Below are 16,765 nucleotides of genomic sequence, written 5' to 3'. Positions count from 1 at the left end.
AAACTTCCTAGTACAAGGTAATCGTAAAGAGATCTTCCTATTCAGAACTGAACTGAACTGTAATTCAGCCTTTCATTCAAAAATGACATCAACTTCAGATCAAACTTTTAAATTCATTCATGAGGAAGATCACTGATGTCTTACACTGTATTATACTGTACACAAGCCGCCTGGATATTTTAAACAACACACTTAATTCCTTACTTGTTAACTGCCAATCAATTTTCTACTTCATAGTTCACGCTACATAGCTGATAGTTTCGCCAATCCAGCCACAAATACCCAAATTATCACCAGATATGGGGTCTGAACATGATGCCATTTAAATGTAACAATTGGGAGCCCAGTAAGATTCTCTTCCAGTTCATGATGAGGATTCTGGACCACGTTTGCATCTCCACTTAGTCCTTGGATTAAAGGGTTAACAAAACACACCAGAAAAACTGCCCTCAGCAGGCAGAGATAAATAGAGCTTTCCATTGAAACAGATGAGTGGTAAAGATGCACTTATAGTATCATTCTTATCTCCAGTCTGTGTGCGCTATAGCTGTCCTTCACAGAATCTCACAACAGTCCATAAAGTGGTTTCCAGTGTGCTTTGTTTTGCTTGCTTGTCCTGAAGTTCTTGGTGAGACAAAGTATTGCAGTTTCCCTTTTTAGTTAGTTTTCCTTTAAATCTGTGGTCAATTTCCAAGTTCATACCTCTCTAAGTGACTTGGCTGTCTTTCCATCAGTTGACTCTCTGTGTTTGTGGTTCAGGTGAGAGCAGTGGTTCAATCAGGGTAGTGTAAGTGTGTAATAAGAGCAGTGCTGAAACTTTTAGTCAGCCTTTAATTTGTTACACAGAAAGGGGGCTGAGATCTACGTCACTGGACTGTTGTTACTTTGTCACGTTTATGATGATTACTCTTTCTGCTTCCGTTGAAATGTTTCCCATGCACTTCACGCTGGTTAGTGTTCAGCCAACTTTAACAGGCTGTACTGCTGCATAGTTACATTGTTACGGACAAATTTTGGTACAAATATTCTGTCCAGACACTTCACCATGTTTATTGTATCTTGTATTGTGAGACTTTCTACTGAAAAACACATAGACTTGTCACCTGTAACAGTATTAGAAGTTGCGTGCATGGAGATTCTTCACCCTAAAATCTGACCTGATTTTATTTCTTAATTCTTGGTCACCATCCACTTATTTTGTATGGAAAAGAGCAGCTTGGACATTCTACTAAACATCACCTTTTATGTTAGAGAGAAGAAAAAGTCAAACGGGTTTGGGTCAACATGAGGTTGAATAAATGATGACAGACTATTTTTTTTATTATTTATTTAGTGTTTTTATAAGCATGTTAAACCTTCCTGTTTTGTGAAATCATACTGCTGAGTTCTGATGGCTTTAGTATACACCAGTTTTAAAAAAAATAAAGTTTCCACACATTTGAGAACTGTTACTTTACTTGGCCCTGTCTGGGTGTGACATAAAAAAAGAGGAAGTGATTGGTACGGCTTGTACCCATGTGTATGTGCCGGCTTTAATCATAGATCCAGAGATGACAGCTGTACTGCCTACTGACCTGAAAAATAAGTAAAAGCTAAAGGCAAAACAACACAACTTGCCCTTGAGAATGAACTATTGAACATTTCAGCCCCCCAAAAAGGTAATATTACTTTTTCACAAATTTTATTGACACTTTTATTGTTGTTGTTGTAAACTGAGTAAATACTGTAGTTTGTTGCTAGGTTATGCGTTGCTTTATGTCATCCTGTGTTGTTAATAAGTCCGGGGTTTATGGGAAATTGTTCTGTTTTAAGGGTTTATGGGTGTTTTGTGTGTTTGTTCAAATCCTGCTCTGCAATTTTAACAATTTTGTCCGTGTAATGATTTACATAACATGCTTACTGCAATGCACAGAATTGCAGTTTATTATTAATTAAAAAATGTTTCATTGAACATCTATTCATTTTTAACTTAAAGGATATACATTTATTCCTTTACTGCGATGGATATCTTTTGCTATCAGTCATATCAGAATTTATTCATATAAGAGGAATATAATATTTATAGAATTCAAATAACCTTAAAATGTAAAGGGTTAATAATCTTAATTTTTGTACTTTTCCCCTTTTTTTATTTGCTCATTAGTAAGCATTTAAATTGTATTACTCAAACTTTGAGTTATGGTTCAAATAATTTTTTCAGACACAATTAGCGGATTTTATGTTACAGATTTCACCAGTTCTCATAAAGCATGAAATTCACACATGAATAAATTACTGTTAAACTATTATTTTTAATGACTTACATTTTAATGGTCTTCATTCGACTAATAAAACATTAATAGCTTTGAGTTAAACTCAAAAATTAATCGTTGTAGATTACAGAAATGCAGAAACAGATATTGTGATACTACAAAGAAACACCCACAGAAAGACCATGCAATAATAAATAATCATATACAACATGCGAGTTTAAATATGTGTATAGACCAACATGTCCAAGGTCAAAGAAATATCAAGATGTACCTGAATGTAGAACCAATAGACAATTGCTTCTCAGTTTTTAACTCAGTTTGTAAAGACAAAATGTATTTAGGAGTAATGATTTTGTGTTTTAAGCTCCATGTTTTCTATTTTCTAGCATGCTGTCAAAGTGCCATAACAGCTCCCACAAAAATGTGGATTTGTATAAAGAAACCCTCAAGAACATTCCATAACCCCATAAATAAGTACTTCAATAACAGTGTCTCTTCTAAATCTGTGTGTGTGTTTGTTTGTTTGTTTGTGTGTGTGTGTGTGTGTGTGTGTGTGTGTGTGTGTGTGTGTGTGTAAAACATATATTTTTTTATATATTATTATTATTTAGTCATTTAGCAGACGATTTTATCCAAAGTGACTTACAAATGAGGACATTAGAAGCAATCAACACCAACAAAAGAGCAACAATATGCAAGTGCTATTACAAGTCTTGGTTAGCCTAACGCAGTACACATAAAAAGTTTTTTTTTTATATAAGAAACAAGTAGATAGAATAGAAAAAAATAAAGCTAATGTTAGTTTTACAAGAAGAGCTAGCAGTTAGAGAATAAATATGCAATTGATAGAAGGTCAAATATGTGTTTTTTTTATTAGAATAGAGAGTGCTAGAGTTAGAGGGTCAAATAAAGATGGAAGAGATTAGTTTTTAGCCGTTTCTTGAAGATGGGTAAGGATTCAGCTGCTCGGATTGAGTTGGGCAGGTCATTCAACCAGATGGGAACAGTTAATGAAAAAGTCTGTGAAAGTGATTTTGTGCCTCTTTGGGATGGTACAATAATGCGTCGTTCACTTGCAGAACGCAAGCTTCTAGAGGGCACATAAGTCTGAAGTAATGAATTTAGGTAAAGGGGTGCAGAGCCAGTGGTGGTTCTAGGCAGGCATTAATGCCTTGAATTTAATGCGAGCAGCTATTGGTAGCCAGTGCAAATTGATGAACAGAGGCGAGATGTGCGTTCTTTTCGGCTCATTAAAGATTAATCTTGCAGCGGTATTTTGGATTAATTGTAGAGGTTTGATGGAATTGGCTGGGAGGCCTGCCAAGAGAGCATTGCAATAGTCAAGTCTGGACAGAACAAGAGCCTGAACAAGGAGTTGTGAAGCATGTTCCGAGAGAAAGGGCCTGATCTTCTTAATATTATATAATGCAAATCTGCAGGACCGGCCAGTAAATACATATATATGAAAACATTTCAGAGTATGACTTCAAGTTACTGCTGCATGTGTATATCAATTTTTAAAGATTTATGATGAATATTACGATTCAAATCTATGATTGCTTAATCTCTGGGCTAATGAAATCATAACTGCCTAAAATGAAATGCATCTCAGTTTTAGAGGAGTAACCTAATCACATGTTTGGCGGGTTAATGCTGGCGGATGGTGCTATATCAGATTACAATCTAGTATGATGTGTTCCGGGCTTTTCCTCGGCCGCCTCATCATCAACTGAAGCATCAGCCATCGCGAAGGAGTCTGTGGAGTGTGTGCTCATTCTCAGCGGTGCTAGATGTCTCAGGTTAGATGTCTGAGCTCTCTGGGAAGGTGCCACAGCCGTGTTGTTTGCAGTCTCTGTTCGCCAGGGTGGGTTCCTCATGGGTGGAGAGGTGTCCATCTCGGGTATGAACGCTGGATTATCAACGCCAGCTGCAGTAATTAGAGTAATTATGATATTGAAATGAGATACCATGGAAACAACCATAAAATAATACATATATTTTCTATTCACTTACACAATTAATGTAAATTTATATAACATGTTTCCACAGTTATTACCATTGTAAATCTAGCTAAATTTTTAATATCGTCATTTTTTTTATTTAATGTTCATTTACAACAGTAAACTTGTGTTACAGAAAACTAGTTAACTCTTCTGCACGAGTTTTTCTAAGACTCTTCCAACTGAGTCTCTATACGCTTTTATGAGGTCATAGAAACACTATCATTTTTATTTTGCTATTGGAACGTCAAATTAAATTTGTTTCCATTCACCACTGACCATTTCCACTTCAAAGAACCCCAGAAATGCGAAAAGGGTCCAATGACGTTAATATGTCACATGAATTCAGTATGCAGCTTGATTCTTACCACCAGGTGCATTTGTGCTTCTCCTGGGGAAATGTCCAACAATGTCACTGCTAGATGCGCTGTCAGCTGAAAACTCAAAATCTGATTGGACAAAGCAAAATAACATTTATATACATATATTCATGCTAAAATTATAAAAATAAGTAACCCAGCATATAAAAATATACCTTCATCTCCATATGGATGGGTTCTGTGTGGGTCCGCAGGCTTTCCATTAGGCTAAAAATACATAATACAAATACATATATTGTATAAAATTAGGAACAAAATTTTTTTCTCCTCCCAAACAATCTTAATATATTTTTTTTTTACAAATTTTATTTATTACTTTATTATTTATTTATTACTTATTTTATTATTTATTTATTTGTTTCTTTGTTTTATTTCATCTTATATTTTGTGACTGCAAACAACATACATTGAACCAGGGGGATGTTTTCATTCAAACAAGGGAACAAATTCTTAATGCATGTCAAGTACATTTGTTATATTGCTGCCATAGAACTGCATCATTTTTAAAACTATATGCGAACTCTGCATTGCAACAGCCAAATAAAATAATAATTAATAATTTAAAAAAACTGTGAGGTTGGTAGCTAGCTATAGCTGCAAAGACTGTATCACAACTGTATCACACTTAGCTTCAGTGACACCTGCACCATTTTCATTCTATTTCTTTCATTTTAATTCTCTTTTATCAGAAGACTTTTGAAAGTAGCCATTCATTCCACTGAGAATACACATAGCCTTACATTAAACACCAAGGACATTGTGGATGAATTTGCTAAAAGAAAGGCTTGGAGAATTAAATTAAATTAAATTACAACTAAAAAGAGTGAGTTGTTTTCTTTCTTTCTGTCTGTCTCACGCCACATTAAAGAGCGGAAAAACAATTATTGTTGTATTTCATGATAATATTGACCGAATTTAAAGGCTACGATTTGTGTTATATTAAAAGTAACAAGACATGATTATTGCGATTACTGGGTGGCAGGCACGGTACAAATGTTTTTGCATACGGGTCGGGGACTGACTTGCTATGCGACTGCTTTGAACCTTATTTCAAAATATTTTTTTTAACTAGACGGCAGGACATGAAGGTCTAATACCTTGTGTGTTGAATCCTTCTTGGGATGTTTGGAGAGTTTTTTGGCAGGGTTGACACCCATCTTTGCCGATTTGAAGGATTCAAGACGGCTTCTCATGGTTCTTTGGAAGATCTCCTGCATTTCATCTGGATTCTCTGAGGTTTTATAGTGACTGCGGCTGTAAGTGGGACGGTTCTGGTCAAAAACAGGAGAAATGGATTGATTTGGATTGAATGGGATTCTGATGAGCTTTTCCACTGGGCAGACGTATTGTAATAAAACACCCAAATATTGATAAGTAAACACTCTTCCATGTAAAAAAAGGGAATTGTTGTTTGAGTGATCAGGACAGTTCTTACATGACTTCTGCTCTTGTACAGGTGCTGATCTAGTAGATGATGGGCATTGAGGTCATTAGGCATGCTCTTCCTGTCTTGCTCATGGATATCCAGGGACACAGATGGAATCGTGTTCTTCCTAGATTGAAAGAAGAGCAAATAGTTGTTGTCAGCATTTAGGACAACATATTTTAGCCATCTAGTTATTTGTGCAATTTTCTCATAAAACCTCATAAAACATTTATACTTCACTTTACAGAGAGGAACTGCATTCAGTTGGGAAAGACACATTTGACAAACTACTCACATGACAGAAGTCACTGGAACATTGTCAATGCCAAAATCATATTCTGACATGTCAGCCATAATATCAGGCATGATGTCTCCATACTCTAAAGCAAGCTCCTTCTTGAAGTCAACCGAGGCACTGTCATAATTACGAATGAAAGCCAGTGCACCTTTGCGTTCACCCTAAATGTGAAAAAATATTGAGCACATTAATTCTTCAGATCATTCTCTATAAGACAGTAGTTGATGCGTCAATAGAATAGTAGCCTACTGAAAACTGGAAATAGAAACTGGTCATGCTATGCTGAATGAGTAGTTTTGCTCTCACCTCACTGACATATTTTGTGGCATCCTCCAGATTGAGTTTGTGGAAGGCACCAAAGATTGGGTCTTTGCACTTTCTGGCATCGCTCTTCATTAGTAGCCAGCAGACATACTTGTCTTCAAAATGTTTCCAACTAAGAAAGAGAGAATTATATATATTTTTTCAATTCTCAAACAAATTTTATACATGTATGTTTGTGAAAAGTGAAATGCTCACTGTCTGGTCCACCAATTATCTCCCATTCGGCCACAGATGTCCTCCATTGCTGTCAGTATGTGTTCAAAAGTCTTTAAAGACATACACAATTATATCACACTTATTGTAGGCTAGGGCTACTTCACGTTTTGATGTTTAAAATGACCACTACTTAGATGTTGTCCATAACTGCGCATAGACTAAATCATATTTGCAGTGTAGAAACTCTATCCATAAAGTAATTGGAGTTTACAATGGATATGTAATTATCCATAATTGGAGTTTACCTACATAATTTCTTAGTATTGAGGTGCGTCAATATTTTTAAATGATGTAGATTTACATGAGAAAAGTTGTTTTGTTTTATAAGTTTGTGGGGTAGTTGCAAAACGAAAGAGAGTCATTTTTTCTTGACAACATTTGAGCTCATCTAAAGACATGTTTACATTTTATACTGTCAGCTATTTAGAATCAAATGCAGAACAAGCAATATCTGACTGGGTGGGGGGTATTTGAATCGGTTGAACGGTCGCAACGCAATAGCCAACTGTAAGACTTAGCTCACACTGCAGGTCTTAATGCTCAAATCGGATTTTTTGCTGAAATCCGATTTGTTTGTGCTGTTGTTCACATTGTCATTTAAATGCGACTGCCATCAGTCTCATGTGTGAACCGTATACAGCCCTGAAGTGACCCGCATGCGCAGAAGAAGACGTGACGTCAGACGCAAAAATAAAAAATAAAACGGATGCTGCTCGTGTTAGCCTGTGTTTAGCTATTTTTAAGTTAATGTGCAATCGGAGCCTAAATAACGAAGTCTGCCATTGTGATTTTAATCTTCCCGCCTCCTCCTTCGCAGAACTGTGACGTCTGTCACGTTTCAATGACGTAAAAATCGCATGAAATGCGACATGGCCATTCAGACTGAAGTCTCATTGCAAAACATCGGATATGTATCCGATTTAGGACCACATATGAAAGTGGCCTGGGGCTGATATTTAAAAAACGGATTTGTGCTGTTCAGACTGTCATAAGAAAATCAGATATGGAGCACATTTGGCCAAAAAAAAATCGGATTTGGGCCACTTTAGCCTGCAGTGTGAACTATAAACCTTAGCCTAAGTTTGAATTTGAATCGAGTGGTTCCAGTGTAAAAGGCTCACCCACTCACTCGTTCAACTGATTCGGTGGTGTCGGTCTAAATACTCGCATGTTCAGCCATTACTGCCTAGTTTTATTATATCTTCCTCACCCAAGCGCTGTAATACAATGAGATTAACGGAAATAAGCAAATAATCTAAATGTTTACTCTACAGGCCCAAAGAAAAGCAGCTCGCAAAGACATATTCAGGTGAGGTGACAACACTCCATAATAGGCTACGTCAAGCTGGCCACAAAATGCGTTTTGAAAGTGTTTAAGAGAGAAACATTGTATATTTTTTTATGGAAATGCTTGTTTATAGCCTGGAGATAGCATAAATGCTATGTTGTAATCCTATTCAAGGAAGAGTTTTTTGTCTTGACTGTACTTTTTGATATGAAGTAATATTATATAATTATTACTTGATTTTATATTGTAGCTTTTTAATAATAAACAAATGTAGAGAAACAAAGTCATTGTTATGGAAACAGGAAACTAAAATGTCCCAAAAAATAAGATGCAGTAGAAGGGTTCACTATGTGTCGTGAGTGATAGTTACCCTGTTGTTAATTTTTCCATTGAGTGTCAGATCTGACTGAGTTGCCTTTTTAACCTTAAGCCATTGAACCAGTGGTTTCATGGAGATCCCCTACAAAAACAACACACACAGTGACTTCAAGTAAGCAAAACCATGTCCGTCGTCAGATGAGGACAACTGGGAGAATCACAAAATGCCCACTTTTATTATTTTGCAATCACAGGCCTTATGAATTTAAGCAACTACCATGCTTTTACAACAATACCATTTTTGTATGCATTAGCTATGGTCAGAATGAGTGGTCGAAGGGTCCCACCTGAAGAATGACAGTGAAATACACCACAATGAGCGTGGTACCAAGCATTAGATTCTTCTCTGGGATCTTTTTCTCATCCAATATGGCTGCCAGTCCATACGCCACTGCTCCTCGCAGGCCACCATAGGCCATTACAAACTGGTCCATGATGTCAATAGGAATCAGACGAGACTGATTCAAGACCCAGTTGAGAAAGAAAACACCTTCATATATATAAAAAAAACAAATCCACAATTGATGTCAGTTTTCATGAACATACTCTTAATAGAGTTATAGGAAGCGTCTTCAAGGAATTCATGACTTTAACTCACCCATGAACCTGAATGCAACAACAAAGAAGATTGTGAGGAGGATGAAGCCAGTGTTCCAAACCCAGATGGTTTTATCAATGGCTGAAACTCCCAGGAAGACGAAGATCATAGTTTCTGAGCCGTTGGCCATCACCTTCAGGCTGTAACGTAACATTGTGACAGATTTCTCATCCATGTTGGCGTTGATGTACTTCTGACAGCAGACACCACAGAAAGTGATCCTGTCACATGCAAAACCACCGTAAATGATTTTTGAAAACTCTTATGAATGGTTTACATTCATTTACTAATTTATAAATGTACTTATTTATTTTCATTTATCAGGAAAGCATTGAGTTCCTTGAGAAGATCTTACGAAAGTATCGCAGAGAGTGAGAGCATCTCAGCCGTCAGGTAAGACAAGTAGCCAAGCACAATGATGAAGCCGGCTTCGATGACCTGGACATTCTTGGTAATCCTGGTCAGCATGGATATCAGAACGGCAAACACGACACCAAGAAACGAGCCTCCAAATGCCACAACAAAGAACGAAACTGGAAGAGCGAAAAAAAAAAAAAGTTGTGAGGGGGTGTCAAAATGGGTTATTATCATTAACTAAAACTAAATCCATAAAATAAATCATTACTTAATATAATATGAACTGAAATTAAATGAAATATAAAATCCTAAAATTTATTTTATTTAAATTTCAGTCATACCTATTCCTTTGATAATCTCTGCAGCGTTGATCTTCGGGCCTCCCAGGGACACAAATGCATCAAACACATTATAAAGTACCTGTGACAGCCAGAACGAGAGAGATATATAATATATGATAGATGTAAAAGCCATCAAATGGAATCTGACAGTCAAGAACATATTTATAAGAACAAGCCATGATTCCTCAAAAATGAGACCCACCACTGTGACACCATCATTGAGCAGGGACTCTCCAAACACCAGGATGTAGAGCACTTCATTCACATGCACTTCCTCAAACACGCCAATAACAGCCACAGGGTCCACAGCAGACATCAGAGCACCAAATAACAGGAACTGCAGAGGGCCGATGTTCAAGGTCCCTGAGGTTTAGTGAAACTTTTAGTTTTATTAACTGACTGAAACTTAACTAAGTTTCTAATGCTCATCAAGACTGTGTTTATTCATTTATTTGGACAGAAATATTGTGAAATATTATTACCAATTAAAGTAACAGTTTTCTATAATGTATTTTAAAATATAATTTATTCCTGTGATACAAAGCTGAATTTTCACTTCTTCAGTGTCACATTATCCTTCAGAATTTAATTCCAATATGTTGATTTGCTGCTTAAGAAATATGTATTATTATAAAGGTTGAAGACTATTGTGCTGCTTAATATTTTTGTGTTAACTATGATAGTATTTAATTGAAATAGAAATCTTTTGTAAAATTATAAATGTCTTTACTGTCACTTTTGATCAGTTTAATGTGTCTTTGGTGAATAAAAGTTTAAAAGTTAATACTGTTAAAATAGCAAGATTTTCTGCTATTTATACTACTTATTGCAAATAGTGGCAATTATCTGCACCTCAGTATTGTAGTACATTATAAAACAATATGCAATAATAACGTATTGAGTGTAAATTATAGTTTTAATTCAAATTATTAAATGGATGCCACCGTCTTGGGACAATAAAGCCCTCCCTATACTTTTATTTTTAACTTTTTAATTATTTCCTTCATTTTTATAGAAAATAGATGCCTTTCTGATGCCATATGAGATTTGAAAAGGGAGAAAAAAAAGTTTCAAAAAAAGCGTCAAAAAGCACGCGCATTACCATCTACACCTCTGAAACTGATGCTGAACAATCTTCTTTTTTCAGTGTTGACTAACCCAATCATAAGTTAGTCGGCGGAGTTAGTGTAAATAGCCTTTGGCAACAAGGTGGGCTATTTGCACTTAGTGTAAATAGACACTCCGATAAAAGTTATTAATTTCTTTAAAAGATGTGACCACAAGACTTAAGTATAATAAGTAGTTAATTTGTATTAAACAAGTATAGAAGTATAGAAAGTATTTAAGTATATTGTAAATTTCTATAAAACATTAGTTTAAATGACAAGTTGGCTTTCTCAAGCATCTGTTTCAGAAGTTTGAAGAACTCAGATTTACCCATTGCACCCCCTTCATAGCAGGCCCATAGTGCAATGCCCACTGTGCCTGCGTTCCAGCACGTTCCAATAATGGCATGGAGGAGAATGGCACCCAGGTTGCTGAAGAATAGTTTGTTTGGCATGCAGTAACTTGCATCCAAGACGATCTGGGGAAGCAAGTAGTAGAAGAAGTTGATGGGGATCAGTTTGAATGTCTGCGCCTTGTCTGCTCCCCAGACGATTCCTCCCAAAATAAAGCCCAGGATGATGAGCAGACCACTCTCTGGGATCACACTGGTGACATGATGGTTTAGTTCACACACTTAAAAGAGAAAAGAGACAACAAAAAAATAAAACAGATGATGAAAAGCTGAATTTTTAGCTGTCATTATTTATACTTTAGTATCGCATTGTCCTTCAGAAATCATTCTAATATGCCGATTTAGTCTAATCTCTCCTCTGCTATCACTTTTGATCAGTTTAATGTGTCCTTGCTGAATAAAAGTATTAATTTAAAACAAAGAAAGAAACTAACTAGCCTAAACTAGTAAACTGTTCTGCACCTTGTTGACCCCTCGTTTCTATAAAGGCTGTTTCTAATTCATTTTTTCTCACGCACTGTGCCGAACATTACCACTTCAGTAGCACTTACATACACCAGACTTTCCATTTCTTTACAGAGAGGTTTGTTCATATGTCAATCCCATTTATTTAAATTACATTTTGTTCCTAAAAAAATGTTTAAGGGTGTTACAGCATTTCCTGATTTATGATAAAAAGTGAAAGGAGGTGTCCAAAACCTCCTCTGTGAAACTTTCAACAATTATATTTCTTCTGTTGTCATCATTTGTTATTCACTTTGGGTAAAAGTGTCTGCTAAATGACTAAATGTAAATTAATATGCATATATTAACTGTAAATAATGATTTTAATAAGTAAAAGTTAGCTATTGTTATATTTTTACCTTTTTGTCACTTTTAATAATAAAAACTTGTTGGGAGAACAGGAAATAATAGGGCAAAGAGGACAGAACATCTGCAGTATATATATATATAAATTTAAGTTTATATTAAATTTAAGCGTAGTTTACTTTAATTCTTTAAATCTGAAATACTATAGTCTGAAATGCTATAGTCTGATTTCAACTATCATGCACTAAAGCTGACCTGACACTGTGCCTTTGAGGAAAGTCAAAGATTCAGATGGCCCATTAATTATTTAATGTAGTACATTATTAACTAGCAGTAAGGTATTGTTTCAGTACTGTAATTTCTCAGAGAGTAGATCTCCAGCTTTGTCCATGATTGCCAGTGATGTGTTACAGATCATGTCCTGGAACTAAATCTAAATTATATACCCCATTTGCTTCTTGCCAACAGGCAATTAACAGAGTTTATGAACACGGGATCTTTGCACACAGAGTAAAAGTGGAAGTAAAAGTGCAGGTCACACTGACATGAAACATGAAGAAATACAGTTAGCACTCACCTTCAGACGTTAACATAGGCTGTCAATTTATGAAACTTTTGAATCTAAATAATTACGTGACATTCACAGTTGATTATTACCTGTTTTTGACTGAAACAAACTGAAAAAATTAAATGTCTAAATATGTGTTCACTGTAAAAGTACATTTTACAAGACAATAAAATGTTTATTTTTACTTAATGCACTACTTGACATTTCTTTATAATTATTTGTGAAATTTGGTATTGTTCTATTTTTGTTAGTATGTTTTCTGTCTATTTTATTGGCTGAAAGTACTAAGAACTTTTAGACCACTCATATGGCAAAAGAAATGACTGTTTTGGTTGATGCTAATGCAACTTTCCTTTCCATATTTCAAACATTCCGCTTGTCTCACCTATCTAAACTTGAAACATCACCTTGAACTCAACCTTCATAACACTGTGTTCTTTGTATTCTTCTCTATTTTCTCATCCACTCTGCTCCTGTTAAATCTGTTCAACTATTATTGATGAAGCTTGAACAGCTCTGGTCACTTGCCGTCTTTTTATGCCAGTACCAAAAGCAAAATCTCTGCCCAATTGTATGAACAGTTATGTTTTGACAAGCCTATTCAAGCTTCACCATTAAAATCTCTCGATGTCATCTACACCTACTTCTAAACCTGATCTAACACCCATTCAGCATAACACTGCACTCTCTGTGGCTCTTTGTTGATGCTGCATGCTTCTGCATCCATCACGTTCAATACAATTTTCTCTACTGTAGTTAAATAATAAATAAATAATAATAATAAAAAAGTAAATATGAGTTTCAGTCTGTAGTACCTCCATGAAGCCTTTAGGTGGCAGGCATAAATGCTCCTTTATTATGAAACTTATTATCAAATTTGCCCATTCAGTGCCATTCGGGAGAAAATTTGACCTTCTAATTTTTCTGCATTACAAACTCAATCGGTGAACAGGTAACAGCTATTCAGACTGCCAAATAGGGTGGACAATTCCTGGTAAGAATACTAAAAGTCCTGCCTCAAAACAAAATGGCTTTACCTTTAACAAAATAATGTCACATTTTACCGATTATTTGAGCCATGAAAAGGTATCAAACTTTAACCAAAAAATAAATAAATCAAATCAAATCAAATGCTAAATTGTAATGTTAATATACCAACTAACTGAAAAAACACAGGTGGTATAAAATTACAGGTGGTAATAAAAAGCTACTGAAAAAACACAGGTGGTAATAAAAGCAATATGATGAATCAGAATTCATCAAAAGTAGCTTTTCCACAGCTGAGGTAAATTCTAATGTATAGAGGGTGCACACAGTGTCATACAAACAGAAACACCATCTTGGTAACAAACATGACACAAAAAAGTAATAAGAAGAAACCGTTATTTGACGGGAATGCAAATTAATGGGTTTTTTCACTGCATAAATTGTTCTTTTTCACCTCTAAAATACAGTAAGTCAACAGTATTTTACTGTAAAATTACATGGAATGTCCCATTAGAAGACTGTTTTTCAACGTATATAGTTATGAAACTGTCTATGAACAGGTTTTACCGTATTTTTACAGTCTTTTAAATTATGATATGTTTTTACAGCACTTAAGATGATATTTGCTACAGCATCAGAGTCATTTTTTGTGCCAAAAATGCTTACATTAGATTTTTATTGTCCTTTGCTATTTATACAATACTAACATTGTAGATGAAAAAAGATTAGTTTGGTGATGGTTCTTACCTAATTTACAGAGCCAGCAGGTCAATATCCAGAGGGCCACCAGGTATGGAGTTTCCACATGATGCCATTTCCAGGTGACAATAGGTAATGTAGAGATTGCCGAAGGCGCATGTCCATCACCACCGGTGGAATTGTCGGTAGAGGTACTACTATCCTCAGTGGCTGATGATTTTGAAGAATAGTTAAGGCCTACTTCAACACTATCTACTTCTAATTCTGCAGCTTTGCATGAAGAACTGAAAACGATAAATAATGCCAGAAGAAGTGCAAACTGCTGTAGAAATGCCATCGCAGACTTTTACGTATTTCGTATTTCACTTTCTGCTTGTGCCTACTTGCATGTATTAGCTGTTATTGATGTTGTAATTATGTAGCCAATCCCGTATCCTGGCGTTTCTAAGCAGTTGCCATCAGTGTCTTTCTCCTCGATCTGTCAGTCTGAGATTGACATGCATATGGTGTACATTCCTTCTCTTATTTTTCCCTCCTCTTGGAAAATAGAGAATCACTTTGGAGGTAGATTGTTGACCCCTCCCTGCTGTCTCTCACAGGTGTGTGCACTTATTTGCGTGGGACTCATCCAAAGGATTCGTTCGACGAGTTTCTTTATTGAAGGGGAGGGTTTGAACACCTTGAGTCAGGTAATAACAGAGGCCCATACATATGGCAAAGACAAATAATCAAACCATTGTCTTTTAAACATCAGGGTCATGAAAGCTATTTTTGTTCTCACAAGCCCCAGTTGAACGTAAAGCAGTTAAGACAAAGTTAAGACATTTCTAACTAGTTCCACTCTTCATCATTTCATCGTTCATCATTTACATTCACTTACTTCATCATTTTATTTTGATGTCATTTCATCTGCACTGCAGAAATCGTATTTAATGAATATGTTCCTTGATAAATTCTTGAAATTATAAATTCACTACATAATGTGTTCAGAAAATGCATTTTAAATTAAGTTTATTTGGCAATTCATTATTTATTTATTTAATTATTTATTCTTTTGTTCATTATTTTGCTATAGGGTAAGATAAACTCGAAATACATCTTATCTATATTATCTTATTATTAGTTTTTTACACTTTTTTGTTTTTAAATTTTATCTATATATATTTTTTTTATTATTATTATTTCAAGTATAGTTTGTGTGTTTAAAAAAAAGTAAGGGCTGAATTCACAGTATTGAGGCTTTTCCTGAGACATCAGTTCACGACTCTGAAAATATAGATCATCATTACAGCACGTTAATAATGTGCAGTTCATTTGTTTGTGTTTGAGGTGAAAAGCACCATCCTCCCTCATCACACCGGAAGAGACGTCCGTGAGCCTCCATAACCCCCATGAGTCTGTGTTTATAGAACTCTGTGTGCTATCAGAAAATCTTCCTCAAGATCTGTTCCTGTATTAGTCTTCTGACCTATTTTACAAAGAATCCTGATGAACCTGAAGACAGATTCCAGACAAATACAGACATTAATCATACTAAATCATTAATAATTTGTAAATCCCGTGTTAATTTAGACCACTACACACCATTACCCCATTGTTCCTGCTACTTTATTTACATTTTCATAACAACAAAAAATGTTATACAATCCAAAAGCTATCACAAAGAGAAATTTACAATCCCAACCAAAGTGAGATCTTTGCTTTTTAATAGCCTGCTTCTTAGTCGCAGAATTCAAATATATGTCATTTAATACATTAATTTAATATTTTATTAAAAATGAATTATTATTAAATTAAATATTTGTAATTATTTTTTAGTTAATATTCAATAAATTAATGCTGTATATTTTATTTATATATTTTTTTATTCCTATAGTGTCTATTTACACTGTGCAAATAGCCCACCTTGTTTATTTTAATATAAAAATATAATATTATGGAATTTATTTATTTTATATCCAAAACTGTACTTCTTTGCTGAAGAGAACTGATGAATTTTATGCAATACTGCCTTTAAAGAACTACATGGAGCAGAAAAACGTACTATTTATTCTGCATATTCATTAATTTAACATGAACTTTCTATGCATCTATGAAAAAGTGCAACGTAATATGCTGCAATGTCATCTTTCTCCCTCAAAATGAAAGACCGAGAGACATCAAATGTTGCAAATGTTGTGGCTTTGCTATGATATGAAGGTAGGAAACATTTACAGGATCAATAATGCTCAAGGGTATAGTGTATGATGTTGTTCCATGCTGGTTCAGAGGCTTTGAGGACATCATCTTTGAGAGGTTGACATTACAGTGCCTTATATGAATTT

At 35.1% G+C, this 16,765-nt stretch overlaps 1 protein-coding gene across 1 annotated transcript; it reads right to left on the bottom strand.

Moving 5' to 3' along the window:
- Window positions 1-2,273: 2,273 nt before the first annotated feature.
- LOC306846999 (sodium/hydrogen exchanger 3-like) lies at window positions 2,274-15,072 on the bottom strand. The gene is made up of 16 exons (XM_079380731.1): window positions 14,490-15,072; window positions 11,296-11,598; window positions 10,061-10,221; window positions 9,859-9,937; window positions 9,516-9,693; window positions 9,161-9,381; window positions 8,850-9,052; window positions 8,555-8,644; window positions 6,876-6,946; window positions 6,663-6,792; window positions 6,354-6,517; window positions 6,068-6,185; window positions 5,730-5,903; window positions 4,788-4,839; window positions 4,621-4,701; window positions 2,274-4,179 (listed from the first exon to the last, which is right to left on the bottom strand). Exons 1-16 carry the CDS (start codon window positions 14,776-14,778, stop codon window positions 3,929-3,931), a joined length of 2,565 nt encoding a protein of 854 aa, XP_079236857.1. The 5' UTR covers window positions 14,779-15,072; the 3' UTR covers window positions 2,274-3,928.
- Between the last annotated feature and the right edge of the window lie 1,693 nt (window positions 15,073-16,765).

This window comes from Barbus barbus (assembly GCF_936440315.1).
Source record: "Barbus barbus genome assembly, chromosome: 27".
NCBI lineage: Eukaryota > Metazoa > Chordata > Actinopteri > Cypriniformes > Cyprinidae > Barbus > Barbus barbus.
This window is presented reverse-complemented; position numbering and strand designations above follow the sequence as displayed.

What these genes read in the sequence shown, in the direction of transcription:
- LOC306846999 (XM_079380731.1), bottom strand. Translation starts at nt 14,778, where the DNA reads ATGGCATTTCTACAGCAGTTTGCACTTCTTCTGGCATTATTTATCGTT. An exon ending in CTGCTGGCTCTGTAAATTAG is followed by an intron (nt 11,599 to 14,489) that starts GTAAGAACCATC and finishes TTCTCTTTTAAG; the next exon opens with TGTGTGAACTAAACCATCAT. An exon ending in CCATCCATATGGAGATGAAG is followed by an intron (nt 4,702 to 4,787) that starts GTATATTTTTAT and finishes TTGTCCAATCAG; the next exon opens with ATTTTGAGTTTTCAGCTGAC.